The sequence below is a fragment of the Eurosta solidaginis genome, chromosome 4 (assembly GCF_040869045.1).
Source record: "Eurosta solidaginis isolate ZX-2024a chromosome 4, ASM4086904v1, whole genome shotgun sequence".
Lineage (NCBI taxonomy): Eukaryota > Metazoa > Arthropoda > Insecta > Diptera > Tephritidae > Eurosta > Eurosta solidaginis.
The window spans coordinates 59,459,421-59,475,793 of NC_090322.1; the positions used below are offsets into that span (position 1 = coordinate 59,459,421).

The 16,373-nt window shown below is 40.4% G+C and overlaps 4 protein-coding genes across 8 annotated transcripts in view; 3 read left to right on the forward strand and 1 right to left on the reverse strand.

Moving 5' to 3' along the window:
* The window catches only part of LOC137249850 (uncharacterized), a 72,452-nt gene extending 71,417 nt beyond the window's left edge, over positions 1 to 1,035 (forward strand). Inside the window, exon 5 of the mRNA XM_067781831.1 lies at positions 6 to 1,035. Within this exon, the coding sequence (XP_067637932.1) occupies positions 6 to 495 (490 nt within the window). The 3' untranslated portion in view covers positions 496 to 1,035. The remainder of the gene's footprint in view (positions 1 to 5) is intronic.
* LOC137249852 (uncharacterized) overlaps positions 1 to 16,373 on the forward strand; it is a 352,644-nt gene that overhangs the window by 131,772 nt on the left and 204,499 nt on the right. The window lies entirely within an intron of this gene.
* LOC137249854 (uncharacterized) lies at positions 1,213 to 7,063 on the forward strand. Its single transcript, XM_067781838.1, has 4 exons — positions 1,213 to 2,623; positions 2,787 to 3,206; positions 3,242 to 3,275; positions 3,354 to 7,063. Exons 1-4 carry the CDS (start codon positions 2,567 to 2,569, stop codon positions 3,671 to 3,673), a joined length of 831 nt encoding a protein of 276 aa, XP_067637939.1. The 5' UTR covers positions 1,213 to 2,566; the 3' UTR covers positions 3,674 to 7,063.
* Positions 6,798 to 16,373, reverse strand: part of LOC137249849 (zinc finger protein 665-like) — a 396,955-nt gene continuing 387,379 nt past the window's right edge. For all 5 annotated transcript variants that reach the window (XM_067781826.1, XM_067781827.1, XM_067781829.1 and 2 more), the window contains 2 exons: positions 8,028 to 8,168; positions 6,798 to 7,945 (listed from right to left, as the gene is read on the reverse strand). In XM_067781826.1, the coding sequence (XP_067637927.1) occupies positions 7,594 to 7,945; positions 8,028 to 8,168 (493 nt within the window). In that variant the 3' untranslated portion in view covers positions 6,798 to 7,593. The remainder of the gene's footprint in view (positions 7,946 to 8,027; positions 8,169 to 16,373) is intronic.

Here is a 16,373-nt window from a genome sequence, read left to right on the forward strand (position 1 = left end):
TACAGATATCACACAGGTACTAAACCTAACTTGTGTACTTTGTGCGGAAAAGGTTTTCATCGTGCCTATAATCTTACAATTCATATGCGCACGCATACTGGTGAACGTCCGTATAAATGTGAGGAGTGTGGTCGGGGATTTACGCAAAGTAATGATTTGAAAGCGCATATACGTCGCCATACTGGTGAACGTTTCAAATGTACTGAATGTGATGCAGGATTTCTACAAATGTATGCTTTGCGGCAGCATGCACTTGCTGCTCATGGAATTAACATGGAACCTGCAACAGGACGTTTGCAAAAATTTGCTCCATTAGGGGTAACATCTGGCCCAGCTATTGAAACCAACAATTTATTGCTAGGAGAACATTTGCATTTGTTACAGCAGCAACACCAGCAAATACTGCAACAGCAACAGAATCAACAACAACAAACTCAAATTTTAATTAGCTCTCCACCTATGCCGCCACCAGCACCAGCACCTTCATCTGCATAAACAAAAATATTGTCTTATGTTTGACAAGAATTTATGTGCTCGGCATGTGTAACTCCAATAATAGAGGTGCTCATCTAAAAGTTGATATGCATAATGAGCCTTTCGAAATCACCAGTTTTAAAACAGCAGTGAAAATTATATATGTTTAGGCAAAGATTTTAGTACGTAACAAAAGCGAAAAGGTAAAAATATTAATTTTAACGCACAAAACCAATTTACAATAATGGAAATGGTAAGAGTCGAAATATAATTTAGACTATTAGTTTTATTTAGTTTTAGGAATTTAATTTTATCTATTAGTTGTTGCTTTTCAATTACGCACTTTGGACATTTAGGTTTTTGTTGTATTTATACATGGAAAGTATTGTTATTCATAATCGGCAACTCCTATTTACACAGAACAACTCTGTCTAGGCAATTATATTTCGTTCCAATTTGTTCTTAACAAATTTTACTTGCTTGAAAATTTCACACATGTATGTATATTATACATATATTAGAGATTGCAAATAAAATTCAATTTAAGAAATACTGAGGTAGTTAAGAGTTTTGTACATTTGATGTTGGAAACGTTGTTATGGCAAATATAAGCTACATATGTTGTTGTTGTAGCGATAACGACACTCCCCGAAGGCCCTGGGGAGTGTTATCGATGTTGATGTTCCTTTGCCGGATGCAGATTCGGTACGTTCCGGTACCAAGCCCGATCATCTCAGGAACGATTTGGTATGACCACATGCGACCTTCTAGGCCATACCGCCATCCCACCCCTAGATCCCTTAAGAGTTCGGAGTCGTCAGAGCCTCAGCTGTTAATGAAACCGGATTCGCCACGGATAGGTGAGGTTGACAATTGGGTTGGAGAAGCTATATATTGCGCTGGCAACCCCTTGAACCTATTTGGTACTTTAGTCGCATCATACGACAGGCATACCTATCGCAGGTATATTCTAACCACTAACTCGATGGAGTATAACAAGCTACAGATCGTGAACAACTTTTTTAATTTGGAATTTTTTCCTAGCAAATTTTTTTTTTTTTTTAATAAACCACGATTTTTTATGTTTCCTGTTTACAATAAAGTAGAAAATGTATAGTCATGTATTCTGTTAGTGTTGTGTAAAATCTATAATATAAAAATAAGTCGGGTTTTCCTTCCTGACGCTATAACTCCAGAACCCACGATCCGATTTCCACGGTTTTGCATTCGTTGGAAAGGTCTCGGGCTCCATGAGGTTTATAGCAAAAAAAACTCAGGAAAAATTTCAAGAGAAAAGCAGGAAAACAGGGAAAATCATTTTTCACATACAGCGCCATCTCTGATACATAGCATGTACTACAACGTCGTCAGTACGTGGTGTGTGAGTATTCCTCACGAAAATATGTACGTTTCATTTTAAGTAGATGGCACCGGTGCGTGATACATTGTTTGACAGCTACTCATTGTACTCTGTTCAGTTAATTTCATGTGACATTTATTATGCGCACGTTCTTTCACACGTTAACTTAAAACCGGTATTGTGTTCACTGTGAAATTGAGGTTAAAGTTATTCATTTCCTAACAGTTCCATTGGAAACCATCAATCACGCCTGTTTTGCAAATTTTAATTCAACTTCAACAGCAGGCATTTGTCCCTAAGGTGCTAAGTTGAACTGTGTAAATTATGTGGACCGTGCATTTGATGTTAAAAGTCTGTCCATAGCCCAAAATGCCGAAAGGACGACGTGCGAACATCGACCGCCGCACGAGACATGCAAACCAGCAACAGATGTATTCACAGAACTTAAGCGAAGAAAGACAAAATATAATAAGAGAAAATGCCCGATTGAGGCAACGCGTGAGCACTACAGTGATGATGACAATTTAGATATTGGACCAATGACGACTGTATGCCGATATTGCAATGCGTTAAAGTTCAAAAGCGAAACGGCTGCATTGTGCTGCGCAAGTGGAAAAGTTAAACTGGATCCATACTTACACCACCACAGCCACGGAAACTATTGTTCGATGGAACTGAACCCATTCCAACCATTTTCTTCAACGCATCCTTGAATTCAATAACTGCTTTCGCATGATTTCCTTTGGAGCTAATATCATTCCAGAAGGCGTCTTCATGCCGACTTGCAAGGTAAAAGATACAACACACACTACCAATCACTCACACCAATCAATTGCAACACATAACAACTACACATATACCACACACTACACCATCACACGATCAGAAGTCACATCGTATTCTTCAAAAATTAATTAATTTATTATTCTATCTTAATTGTTTGCCATCACAGATACAAGGACAAATATATCATTTGCATGGTTCAATGGTGTCAACACCAGATGAACCGCATCAACTTCTGCAAATATATTTCATTTCGTCGATGGTGGATCAGCTGAATGTGCGGGGAACACTACAGTTAAAGATACGAATTATTGAACAGTTGCACGCATTTTTTCACGCTAATAATGCTGTGGTTAATATGTTCAAAACAGCATTGGAACGAATGCCATCGGATACGCACAAATTTGTCATAAGAGCGGATCGTACCCCAACAGGTGAATATGTGCGAAGATTCAATGCACCCATCGTTGATGATGTTGCTGCAATTATTGTTGGCGATCCAACTACATCACGAGACATTGTCGTTCAGCGAAGAAGCAATGTCATGCACCGTGTAAACGAGGCACATCGTTTGTACGATGCGTACAATATCCAATCATTTATTGGCAAGGGCAAGACGGATACGACATCACGTTGAAGATGGTCGATCCAATTACAGGTACAATATTCACACACTAATTAATATTAATGCTATTATTGGTTTCCATTAACAATCCATTTAATTTTGCATTTTCAGGCGTATCAACGAACAAAAATCTAAGCGCAATGAATTACTATGCGTATCGTATGATGATTCGTACACATAAGGAGAATGTCATTCTGAAGTGCCGTCGGCTATTCCAGCAATTCGCTGTCGACATGTATGTCAAAGTCGAGACCGAACTTTTAGCGTTCATCCGATTCAATCAGGCAAAGCTACGATCTGAGGACTATATACACTTGCGTGATGCTATTCATTCAGATGGTAATGTTCAGAATATTGGACGCCTGATATTCTCCCATCATCTTATATCGGAAGTCCACGCCACATGCACGAATACGCTCAAGACGCTATGACGTACGTGTGAAATTATGGAATTCCGAATATATTTATTACCTTCACATGCAATCCAAAGTGGACGGAAATTGAACGTGAGTTGGACCCGGGCCAAAAACCGCTAGATCGAAATGATATAACCGCAAGAGTATTTCAGCAAAAACTCAGGGTTATGATGGATGTGCTTACTAAGTATCGAGTTTTTGGTGACACACGTTGTTATATGTACTCGGTGGAATGGCAGAAGCGTGGACTACCGCATGCTCATATCTTAATTTGGTTGCTGAACAAATTACATTCAAATGAAGTGGATGACATCATATCAGCTGAAATTCCTGATCCCCATCTACACGACATTGTGACGACACAGATAGTGCATGGACCGTGCGGTGCATTAAATCCCTTATCGCCTTGCATGGCTGATGAAAAGTGCACAAAACGATATCCACGACCGTTAGTTGCTGAAAAAGTCACAGGGAACCATAGATATCCAGTTTATCGTCGACGTTCAAGAGAAGATAATGGTCGAACTATCAAAGTTAAAGTTCAAAATCAAGAGATTGAGATCGGAAATGAATTCACTGTACCATATTGCCCGCTGCTATCACGAATTTTCGAAACACTTGCGAACGTTGAGAGTTGTCATTCGGCCAAATCAGTCAAATATTTGTGCAAGTACGGCACAAAAGGCAGTGACATGGCTGTGTTTGGTATCGCGTCGGAAAATGCGAATAACGAAATCAGCAACTTCCAAATGGGCAGATACGTCAGTACTAATGAAGTACTGTGGCGATTATTGTTGTCATTTAAAATTCATGAAAGATATCCCACAGTTGTACATTTAGCAGTGCATTTGGAAAATGGACAAAGAGTTTACTTCACTGAGGCTAATGCGCCACAACGAGGTGAGAGCATCATCGACAACATTGACTAACTTCTTTGCAATGTGTGAAGCAGATCCATTCGCAGACACGCTGATGTACGTTGAAATGCCCAAGTATTACACTTAGAATCAATCAACAAAGAAATTCCAACGTCGCAAACAAGGAACCCCAGTTCCAGATTGGCCACAGGTGTTTTCCACTGATGCGCTAGATCTCATGTATACTGTTCATCCTAGAAATGAAGAATGTTTTTATTTGCGACTGCTGTTGGTAAATGTACGTTGACCAAAATCATTTGCGCATTTGAAAACTGTGAATGGCCACCAATGCCAAACATATCGAGAAGCATGCCAACTATTGGGTTTGCTGGAGAACGATTCTCATTGGGCTTTAAGACTTGCCAATTCAGTTGTTTCATCAAATGCGTACCAAATACGAACGCTGTTCGCTATTTTAATCACCACATGTTTCCCTTCAGAACCAATTCAGTTATGGAACAAATACAAAGACGATATATGTGAAGATATTTTGCATCGCTTGCGCATTCGGACGAATAATCCCGAGCAAATAACCGATGAAATCTACAATGAAGGATTGATTCTGATTGAGGGTCAATGCTTGACTATTGCAAACAAGCTACTGATTGAAGTAGGAATGATTGCGCCCAATCGATCGATGCATGATGCATTCAACCTATAATTAAATCGAGAGCTGCAATACAATGTTAATACATTGCAGGAATTCGTTCGAAATAATGTGCCGTTGCTGAATGAACAGCAAAAACAAGTATACGAAACCTTAATGCAAGCGGTGGACAATAATACTGGTGGTATATTCTTCCTGGACGCACCTGGAGGAACGGAAAACATTTGTCATTTCATTGATTTTGGCCACTATTCGATCAAGATGTGACATAGCTTTGGCGTTAGCATCATCTGGAATGGCACATTCTGCGCTTAAGTTGCCAATCAATTTAAACAGAATTGATACTCCAACATGCAATATTTCCCGATCCAGTGCAATGGGAAAATTGTTGATGCAATACAAGCTCATTGTTTAGGATGATGAGTGCACAATGGCACATAAGAAATCACTTGAAGCACTTAACTTCACACTGAAGGATCTTTGGCGGCTTGATGATATTGTTGGCAGGCGATTTCAGGCAGACGCTGCCCAGTGGAACGCCTGCAGATGAATTGAATGCTTTCTTGAAGCATCGCCTTTGTGGAATAACGTAAAAACATTATCGCTAACCACTAATATGAGAGTTCAACTTCAAAATGATCAAAGTGCTGCGCAATTTTCCAAAAAATCGCTAGCTGTTGGAAATAGAAAAGTCTCAGTTGATGCGAAAGCTGGATTAATTACTCTTCCCAATGACTTTTGCCGATTTGTAGACTCAATTAGCTCTTATTGATAATGTTTTCCCAAATATTAGTGAGAACTATGCCTGGTTAAGTCGACGAGAAATTCTCGCCGCAAAGAATAATGATGTACACGCACTGAATTTCACCATTCAATCAAAAATCGATGGCGATTTGGTGACATACAAATCCGTTGATTCCATAACAAATCCCGATGTAGTAAATTATCCAACGGAGTTTTTGAACTCTCTGGAGTTACCAGGATTTCCACCACATAACTTGCAACTCAAAGTTGGTTCAGTTATTATGATATTGCGTAATTTGAATCCACCGCGAGTTTGCAACGGTACTCGACTTGCGGTGAAAAGACTTGTGCCGAATTTGATTGAGGCAACCATTATTAACGAAAATTAATGTATGTATTCCTCGATTACCAATGATTCCGACTGATCTTCCGTTTGACTTCAAACGATTGCATTTTCTGGTTCGCCTTGCGTTCGCAATGACAATTAACAAGTCGCAAGGCAAATCGCTTAGTGTTTGCGGAATAAATTTAGAAAATCATTGTTTTTCACATGTTGCGCGTTCCCGAGTTGGGAAACCATCCGCTTTGTTTGAGTTAACTTCAGACCAAAAAACAAAAAAATGTGGTTTACCAAAGAGCACTTCAATGAAACGGATAATTTGCGGACACGTATAACGCTTCGATTCAGTGGATTCATTTTCATTTTTTACTTAGAGAAGTTCAACTAAATTACACTTCATTTTTGTAATCGAAATGAATTCATTACAGTTGTGAAATGAAATAAAATTTTTCCATTTCAAGTATACAACAAAAAAATAATTTTTCTTCATCTTTTAATCCCCAAACGAAATGTTACAAAAAAACGAAGCCATCTGGTGGGGAAACGGAGTTCACCGGGTTTGCTAGTTTATTTACATAAGTTTGCAATGCTATGATGCTAGACTATTTGCATCTTGAACTGAACTACTTTTCATCAAACTCACCCAAAAAACAAAAACATAAAACGAATTTACGAAACATTCAAATTATAATATTGTAACAAGTTTTAGGAAATGTCCTGATAATTATGCACCTTATGTTAACGTTCGAATCGACCTGTCGAATAAATAACTCCAATATTCAGACTACTTTGGGAGTAGTACTTCACAATTATACTTCAGTAATAGCGTGTTTAAATCAAAACTGATTCATTATCGCTTGCACCGCGCTGCTTTTATACTATCAGTTAGCTTCCTTCACCTATTTCTCCTAAGGTCTAGACTTTTCACGAACATGCCTTCTGGAACAGTTAGCTATATACATGTATGTATATCTGTAGTTTATGTTTTTCTTCTAGCTATATGAGTGTGTATATGTGAGTAACAGCTTCTGATCTTGTCTGCTGACTACATATGTGTATGTGAAATAATCTCTTCGCTTCGAGCTGCTGATTATGTGCGTGGAATATTCTTCGTTGGCTTGTACATAAGTGTGGCCTTAATGTGTACATGTACATAAGTGTGGCTGCTTGCTTTCTTTGTTGTGATTATTTACTAACATCATAGTGATGATAATATTCGCCACAATATGAAGTTTGACAGCCGGAGAAAACCAAGAGAAAGCAAGCTGCCGTGCAGAAGCAATTATGACGATGAATGGTTTAAAATTTAGGCTCAGGGCCGTGTATGTTAAAACATATCCGATTTCATCCGCGATTCTTCTGTCGACGATGGTTTATTTTCCCTTTCCGACAATTTCAGCTTCAAGTTAGCCTCTTCTTCTCTTAAGGCTTTAATATTTTGCTCACGCGTCTCTGGGTCTTCATTTTTGTGCGTAGCTAAGTGTATACGTCGCTTCGAGGACGAAGGGAAGGCTAAAGGACACAATTCACATCTATACACATTATCACCCAAATGAGTACGTAAATGCTGCAACACTCCAAACTTTGAACGATAGGCGCGCTCGCAGTATTTGCATTTGTATGGTTTCTCACCGGTATTGGAGCACATATGACTGTGCAGATTAGACATGTTACTAAAGCTATTTAAGGGAGACAGAATGAAAAGTTTGAGTAAATTTAGATAATGATTAAAAGAAAAGTTTTTTTTTTATGACAACTTACTGATTTCCACAAAAATCACATTTATGAGGCTTTGCATTACTATGCGATCGTTTATGTACTTCTAAAGTTCGTCTTCGTTTAAAAAGGTTACCACAAATATCACACCGGTATTTTCTGATACCTTCACGAATTGTTTTGTATCTGGTGGAATAAAACATAAGGGCTTAATAAAAAGAAACATCCGACTTATATATATATATATATATTAGGGCGGGTCGATTTAAAAATCGCTTCTAGGGATCAAAATAAGAAACTTTGCCGAAGGAACCATATCTCTGAAACGAATTCTGATGTCCCCCCCTTTGGATCGAACTTTTGGGTAGAGGCAATTTCAATTCTACCTGCTGTGTCTTGTGGTGGCTTAAAAAAAACAACACAAGCAATTTTACGATCTGCAATTGTGCCACAGTGATACCTTCATTTTTTAAAACGGTTGAATAAAAAACCCACACAACTATGTTTACGACATGCAAATGCATCACAGTGATGCCTTGGTTTTAAAAGGGGGTTGTAAAAACGCTAATTTCTAATAATTTTTTACATTCCTTTTCTATTACTAAGTTAAATTAATTTTTTCATTTACATATGTTCTAACTAAATAAATTTCTAAAGAGAAAAATAAACTCCAAAAAGAAAAAACATAGGCATTTCAAAGTGGGATTTTTCAAAATTTGTGCCTACGACCCAAAGGGGGGACATCAGAATTCGTTTTAGAGGTATGGTTCCTTCGGCAAAGTTTCTTATTTTGATCCCTAGAATATTATTTTCACAGAGCAATGGGCGATTTTTTTGCCTCCCCACAAATCGACCCGGCCTAATATATATATATAATATATTACATAGCTCTAACCTATGATTCAATTAGTAGGGGTTTTGTTCTTTAATGCCAGCAAAACTTTAACAATCCCATATTTGTTGTTTTGCAAAGCAATGAAAGCAGGAAATATGCAAACCCTTTTAACGAAAATTGTAGTAGAAATACCTGAGTAGTATATTAGTAGTGTAACTAATTTTGTAAATCCCAAAAGGTTTTGGGGAATTTATTATTAATTTTTTACTAAATTCGTCTGCTTCAGAATTTTATTCGCTCTATCCATGGTGCAACGATACAAGGTGGCAGCATGGGACAGCTGATTATAAACTTTTTTTATTTGATTTGATACATCAACTTCCGCCACAGTACGATTTTGACATTTGTCCATCGAATTTACAAAAACAAAGTACATACAATTATTATTTATGTTTGTAGGTATGTCACCATGCTGCCACCTTGTATCGTTCCACCATGGCTCTATCTCAGAATTTGTTTTAAAACGACCTATCTGAGCAGAAATTCAATACATTTGACATGTGAAAACGTGTTTATGAAAAAAATTCTGAGATATGGCGTACTTGAAACAAATGCTGATATATTTTTTAAATATTTAGAAATAAAGGGATTTCAAACTGGCAGAGTGATACTCCGTAGTAGATAAAATCATACAAAAAAAAAAAAAGGACTTTTAATTTGACAGACGAGTTTAGCTTAGGTCCGGTCTTGCTACACAGGGATTGCATTTCATAGGTAAATGAATTCAGAAACTTCGGAAAGCTCTTTTTTGTTTAAGTATTCATGAAATCGTTCCGGATAAACCATTCATTTAGAATATTAAATGGGGTTACGGTGAACCCCAAACCAGCTAACGAAGGCGAGTCTTATCGACCGATATCACTCCTTTCGCCAGTAGCTAAGACATCGGAAACCGTTCTGTTCCCTCATTTCACGGCAAATCTTCGCGTAGCCACGCACCGACATGGCTTCCGTAAAATGCACAGCACCACCACCGCGCTCAATGCCATTAACACTCAGATTAATTACGGATTAAATCAGCATAAACCCCATCACAGGACGGTGCTCGTGGCACTTGACCTATCAAAAGCTTTTGACGCAGTCAACCACGGCACGCTACTCCAAAACATAGAAGGCTCACACCTTCCAGCTTGCATAAAAAAATGGACCGCTATTTAACTGAGTGGTGCGTCAGGGGGTTCCACATGGTGGTGTCCTATCCCCGCTTCTGTTTAATTTTTACATATCAAAACTCCCTTCCCCACCAGAAGGAGTTACAATCATTTCCTACAGGACCTTGCCCTTCAGTTGATGAATTAGTTTCTAAAATAAACAGCTATCTCCCCGATCTTTCCGGTTTCTTCACTTCGCGCAACTTGGCATTATCACCGACAAAATCCACGGGGAGCATCTCCTAAAGCACTATGACGAGATCCGGCACCTGCCAACACAGCCGTCTGATCCAGGCAAGCATAAACAGGACCTTAGCCAAATCCACACAGAATCGGTAAACGCCTTTGTCAGGACGCGCCCGGTGAACCCCGTTATTAATATGCAATATCCCACCCTTGCAGAAGAAGAAAGCACACTACCAAGGGAAACACGAGTGACCCTGGACCTACTTCTGGATACTATAACAGGTTAAACTCTTGGTTATCCAGAATCAACCCCCACATACATACGTAATGTATGTCCTGCATATGATGTGTCCCTACATGACACCAACCAACAACAACACCAACCATCTTTTCAATTGTAATGTGGAACCTACGCCTCTAACACACATCTCCCTATGGTACGCCATTGTTGAAATAGCCAGTTTCCTTGGACTCCCGTTAGAGAATTTTAATGACAATTTGTGAGTGGTTGTGCCCATTGAAGTGGGCGAAGCACTGTTAATACAACAACAACATTTAGAATATTCTGAACACAATCTTTTGATACTACCTAGTGCGGTCCAAATATTCTAAATATATAAATACCATTCCATCGTCTTGCGCTTTATCCAATTTAATCTCCTTTTTCTTCTCCCTAACGCTCCCTTCTCTTTCTTTCCCTCTTGAATTCCCAGTCCGAAAGCCTGCCTAAACAATCAGCCCAATTCTAAATATTGGAATTTTGTTCTCGCCGATTTCTTTATTCCCACGGAAAAACTCCTCCAATTCTTTTCTCCTAAGGAGAACAATAACTGGGGAATAGGAATTTCGAAGTCAGCGGATTTGCCAATTGGAATTTTGTTGCGCATTTCTATTTTTTTTAACAAATCGAAAAGTTTAGTTATTTTAGTTATTTAATTTGTTTAAAATTGAGAAATAATATATAAACAAAGCACAGTATTGCATTTCATATGGTATTGACTGAAATGAATAACGAATTGTTGCCATAGCAATACCAACAGAGGAGCATAAGAAGAAGACTGCGCGATAACACAAATCCGCTGGAGTTGCCTGCTTACATTCAGCAACGCAATATTCTAGCGGCCGAGTTGAATTCCTCTTTCGTCATATGCCAAAATCGATTGAAGCCTTCTTAAAAAATCCTTGCGCAATTTCTGGATGACTGAATCAAATTTGCTAAGAATTCTCTCGTTGCTTATTTATATACTTTTGGGGTAGACTATACATTAAGGGACCAGGGGGAGGGGGGAGGGAGGTGGTGGGGATGACTCAACCTTTCTAAAAACACCACCCCCACCCACAGGAGGCTTATAGTTTGATCACAATTTAATACTAAAGTTACCAAAAAAATGCAAGAAAACGCAGTGAATTGAGCAAAAATTGTGCTACCTGTCGGCGGCGAACGAACGATTTAAATTTAACATTAAAACATTTATTTGTAAATTGAGTACAAGTATTAAAATACGAATACTGATTTGACAATTCACTTCTTATTGTGTTGTTGCTTGACGTTGTGGTTAACGTTGTGTTTGTATGGCTGTGGCTGTGTGGCTGTGTGGCTGTGTGTTTCAAAATTGATGCCTTGCCCGCTGCGCTGACTATATTGTACTGAAAATTTCCGCTTAAATGGCATACAGTTTTGCCTGGTCTTTCGTTAAGTTGCAGTGATGCCATCTTGTTTCGTATCGTGCAACGACATCCCACTCCCGGTGAATCCTCTGGGGGATTCACTACCTCTAAAGCGGCTAGCTTGCTTGCTGGGCGACGAATTACTCCGGAGCTGGTACGAACTGCGGCAGTTCTAACTTGCCCATCTTTAGCTACGAACACCTCAGTTATCCTACCTCGTTCCCATTGGCTTCTTGGTCGCGCAGAATCGCAAACAATTACTAATTGCCCCGGTTTAAGTGGTGGTACTTGCGCTCTCCATTTAGAACGGCGGAGTAACTGTGGCAAATACTCGACGGTCCACCTCTTCCAAAGACGATCCTTTAAGTTTTGCGCTATGCGCCACTGCTTTCGTAGACACGTTTTCTCTTCGGCTTGGCTGGGCGTTTGAGTGGAATTGAGGCATCCTAACAAGAAGTGGTTTGGGGTTAACGGCTCATCTTCATGTGGCGTAATTGGCAACTCAGTCAATAGACGACTATTAACGATATTCTCCGCCGCTATTAGAACGCTCCGAAAGGTTTCAAGTCGCGGTGCTTCTTGTAGTAACACACGCTATAATAAACGCTTGATGCACTGGACGAGGCGCTCCCAGCAACCGCCTGCAGACGGATTGGGAGGACAATTAAAAACCCATTGTATATTACGTTGTGCCATCTCACCCTCAATACGATTGAAATCAAATAAGCGATCTTCTTGCTTCAACTCCCTTTGCGCTCCAACAAAATTTGTGCCATTATCACTCCGAATTTTAATTGGCACCCCTCGTCTGTTTACAAAATTTCGCAGGCACCAAATAAATAAGTCAGTTGATAGCTCGTCTGCTACCTCTAAATGCACTGCCCTCGCAGTTAAGCAGGTGAATAGTGCCACCCATCGTTTTTCTTTTCTTCGCCCTATTGTTACAAAAAAGGGACCGCAGTAATCAACCCCAGAATAGGAAAACGGGCGGACATATGGCGTAAGTCGATCACTCGGCAACTGACCCATTAGTGGGTTCGCGTTGTTAAAGATGCACTTCGGACACTCCTTCTTGATAGACTTGAGTAATGCGCGCGCACGAGTTACCCAAAACCTTTGTCTCATTTCATTTATGGTAAGCGAATCGTTTTGATGGTGTACACGGCAGTGATATTGTTTCATTATAAGTCGTGTAACATGATGATTATGTGGTAGAATAACTGGGCGTCTAGCTGTGACTGGTAGGCAATATGCGGCGTCGATTCTGCCATTGACTTTGAGCAGACCATCGACATCTAAAAATGGCGTGAGTTGATATATCGCACTGGATTTGGACAGACATTTATTTTTTGCAATAGCGTTGATCTCTTCAGCGAAAGACTCGGACTGAACTCTTCGAAGGATTACATTTTCAGCGTCGGAAAGCTCTAAAGCAGTAAGCTCCCCTCTTCGATGAGTATCAGCTCTGGCATTATAGCGAAATCGAAAAACCCAGGCGACCGTTCTGACAATCTTTAAAAAAGACGAAAAATTAGTAAAAAATATAGGATACTTCTCTAAATTTGACAGCATCATGACTCGTTTTGCCGACTCTTCCAAGGCACAATGATCAGACGACAACTCTGCGATTTGTTTAGGCCAATGTGACTCATCTTGATATAGAAATTCAGGACCCATGAACCATCTTGATTTTGGTTCACACTCGAACGATGTACGTGATCGTGTTGCTTCGTCTGCTACGTTGAAAGCGGTGGGAATCCAGCGCCACTGATTTGCAGTTGTAACTCTCAAAATTTCAGTAACACGAAATGCGACGAACTGTTTTTAGTTTCGATCTGTAGAGCGAATCCAGAGTATGGCGGTTTTGGAATCGCTCCAAAATGTTGTACTATGCGCTTGAAAATCATGGCAGCGTTCGAGCGACTCCTTGAGACGGCAACCCAAAACTGCGGCTTGCAACTCCCATCGCGGGATTGTCATGCCCTTCAGTGGTGCACACCTTGACTTTGCACACACCAACGTAACATCAACTTTATGGCCTTTGTATACGCGTAGATATGCAACAGCGGCATACGCGAAGGAACTGGCGTCAACGAAAATATGCAACTGTATGTTTTCTGCTGCTGGCAACATAATGGAGTAACATCGTGGTACTGAAAGACGCTTCACGGACTGTATGTTTTTCCACCATTTGGACCACTGTTCTGCTAACTGATTTGGTATTGGTTCGTTCCATTGTACATGCAACTTCCACAACGACTGCACAACTAACTTAAGGCTTATTGTTATGTTCGCCAAAAGACCAAACGGATCGAACATTGACATGGCAACGGCCAATAACTCGCGCTTAGTGGGCGATCGTGTACCATCGAGAACATCGTGGGCAATTTTATGGAATCTGAAATTAAATTCTAGGCTGTCGTTATCGGTGTTCCAAAACATACCTAATACTTTCTCCATTGTTGCGTGACGCTTCATCTTTATTACCTCGTTGCTGGCAGCAATACCATTGTTTAAATTTTGCTCGACATATTTGTTGTTGGAGACGAAATTGCGTAGTTTAAAGCCAGCGGCGGCGTTAATTTCAATGGCTTGTTTAGTAACATGGACGGCTTCTTCGATGCTGTTGTAACTTATAACCAGATCGTCGACATACGTGCTTTCAATGACTGCTCGCATACCTCTGGGCATCGTTGACTGGAACTTGACGGCGTTAGTATTTTTAATATGCTCAACACAACATGGTGAGCAAATTGCTCCGAAAATCATTGTTTGCATTCTATATGTACGGATCGGCTCGTTCTGATTTCCATCTCGCCATAGAAATCGCTGTGCATCCTGATCGGCGTCTCTGATTCGCACTTGAGAAAACATCTCCTGGATGTCACCAGCGACGGCCACTATTCCTTGACGAAATTTGTGGATTATAGCCTGTAGTGGTTGAGCTTGCTCCAGACCTTTTAGTAAGGTTGAATTCAAAGAGACGGCGTTCGTAGTTGCGGCTGCGTCGAAAACAATGCGCAGTTTTTTTTGGCTTATGCGGGTTAATTACACCAAAATGCGGGAGATACCAAGTCGTTGGTCCTTCCCTGGCGGCTTCCTCTGGTGTTAGTAGTTTTGCGTAGACCTTTTCGAAATATTTTTCCATTTCCATTTTGTACCGACTGGCATAATCTGGATCTCTTAACATGCGTGACTCAATATTGAGCAAACGTTGCTTGGCCATTGCATAGCTTGACGGAAGATTGACCCTCTCTTCACGCCAAAGCAAGCCAACTTCATACCTCTGACCGAGATCTCTCGTTGTTTCTGCTAAAACCTTTCTGGCACGCTGATTTTCGTCGGACTCTAAATTTTTGAGCTGATAGCTCTGTCGACTGCTTACCCCTCTGATATCGCAAGATACAGTTCTTGAAGGCTCGGTTGTTTGGCTGTCACCATACCATTGCAAGGTTAAGGAATTGGCTCGACCTATTAACCCCAATTTCGTGGCGACCTCATCTTCAATGAGTGTCACAGAGGACCCTTCGTCGCACATGCCGCAAACCTCCATACTACCATGCGGGCCTGACAGAATGACTGGCAATATTTTAAAAAGACTAGACTCGTAAATCCTTCGACAGTTCAGAATGTGCTCTCGATCAGGGCCTTGGTGGCGTTTGTTCATCTTGATGTAATAGCTGATGGTGCATACGGGCACAATCATTTATGGCACACACTTTGCGACGGCGACAATCAGACAAACCATGACCCTTTTGAAGACAACCAAAACACATACGTTGTTGTTTTACAAAAGACCACTTACCTGCACAGTCTAGTGAATTAAATTTACGGCAACTCGTGATAACATGGGCTTGGCTGCAGCATGGACACTTATGCTGCCCCTCACTACTGTGCAAGACACGACGCGTTGCTCCTCCGCCCGAGGTAGGTTGACGATTGGCGTTTACATTTTGGCGCCACGATGACGAAAGCGGCTGACTATTGCGAAGCGAATTATCGGCTACACCAGGCATGATTGACACGACCTTGGCTAGATCGCTCAACCAATTGGCAAATGTTTCCACAGTTGGAAATGGAGAAATGTTGGCGGCGTGTTTGCTCCATTCGAACTGCTTCGACGATGGCAGCTTCGATATAAGTTGATCCAAAAGAGTTGGGTTCATCAAATGGTGTTCACACTTTGCTGATTTAAAAAACGCTGATATGTTACTCACTCGATTCGAAAATTCCAATAAATGATCTAGGCGGTTGTCGTGAATGGCCGGAAACTGTTGCACTTTTTGTAGCTGTGCACGTATTTACAAATCCTGGCGGCCGAAATTAAATTCAAACTCCTTAATTACTTTGGGCACGTCGTCAGGGTAAATGAGCATCGATGTAACTGAGCGTTTGGCATTATCTTGCAGAGCCTTTTGTAACCGCATAAGGTTTTGCCTGTTATTGTACCCAAACTCTGCCGTAGTATCATTAAAATTTGCCAGAAATAAC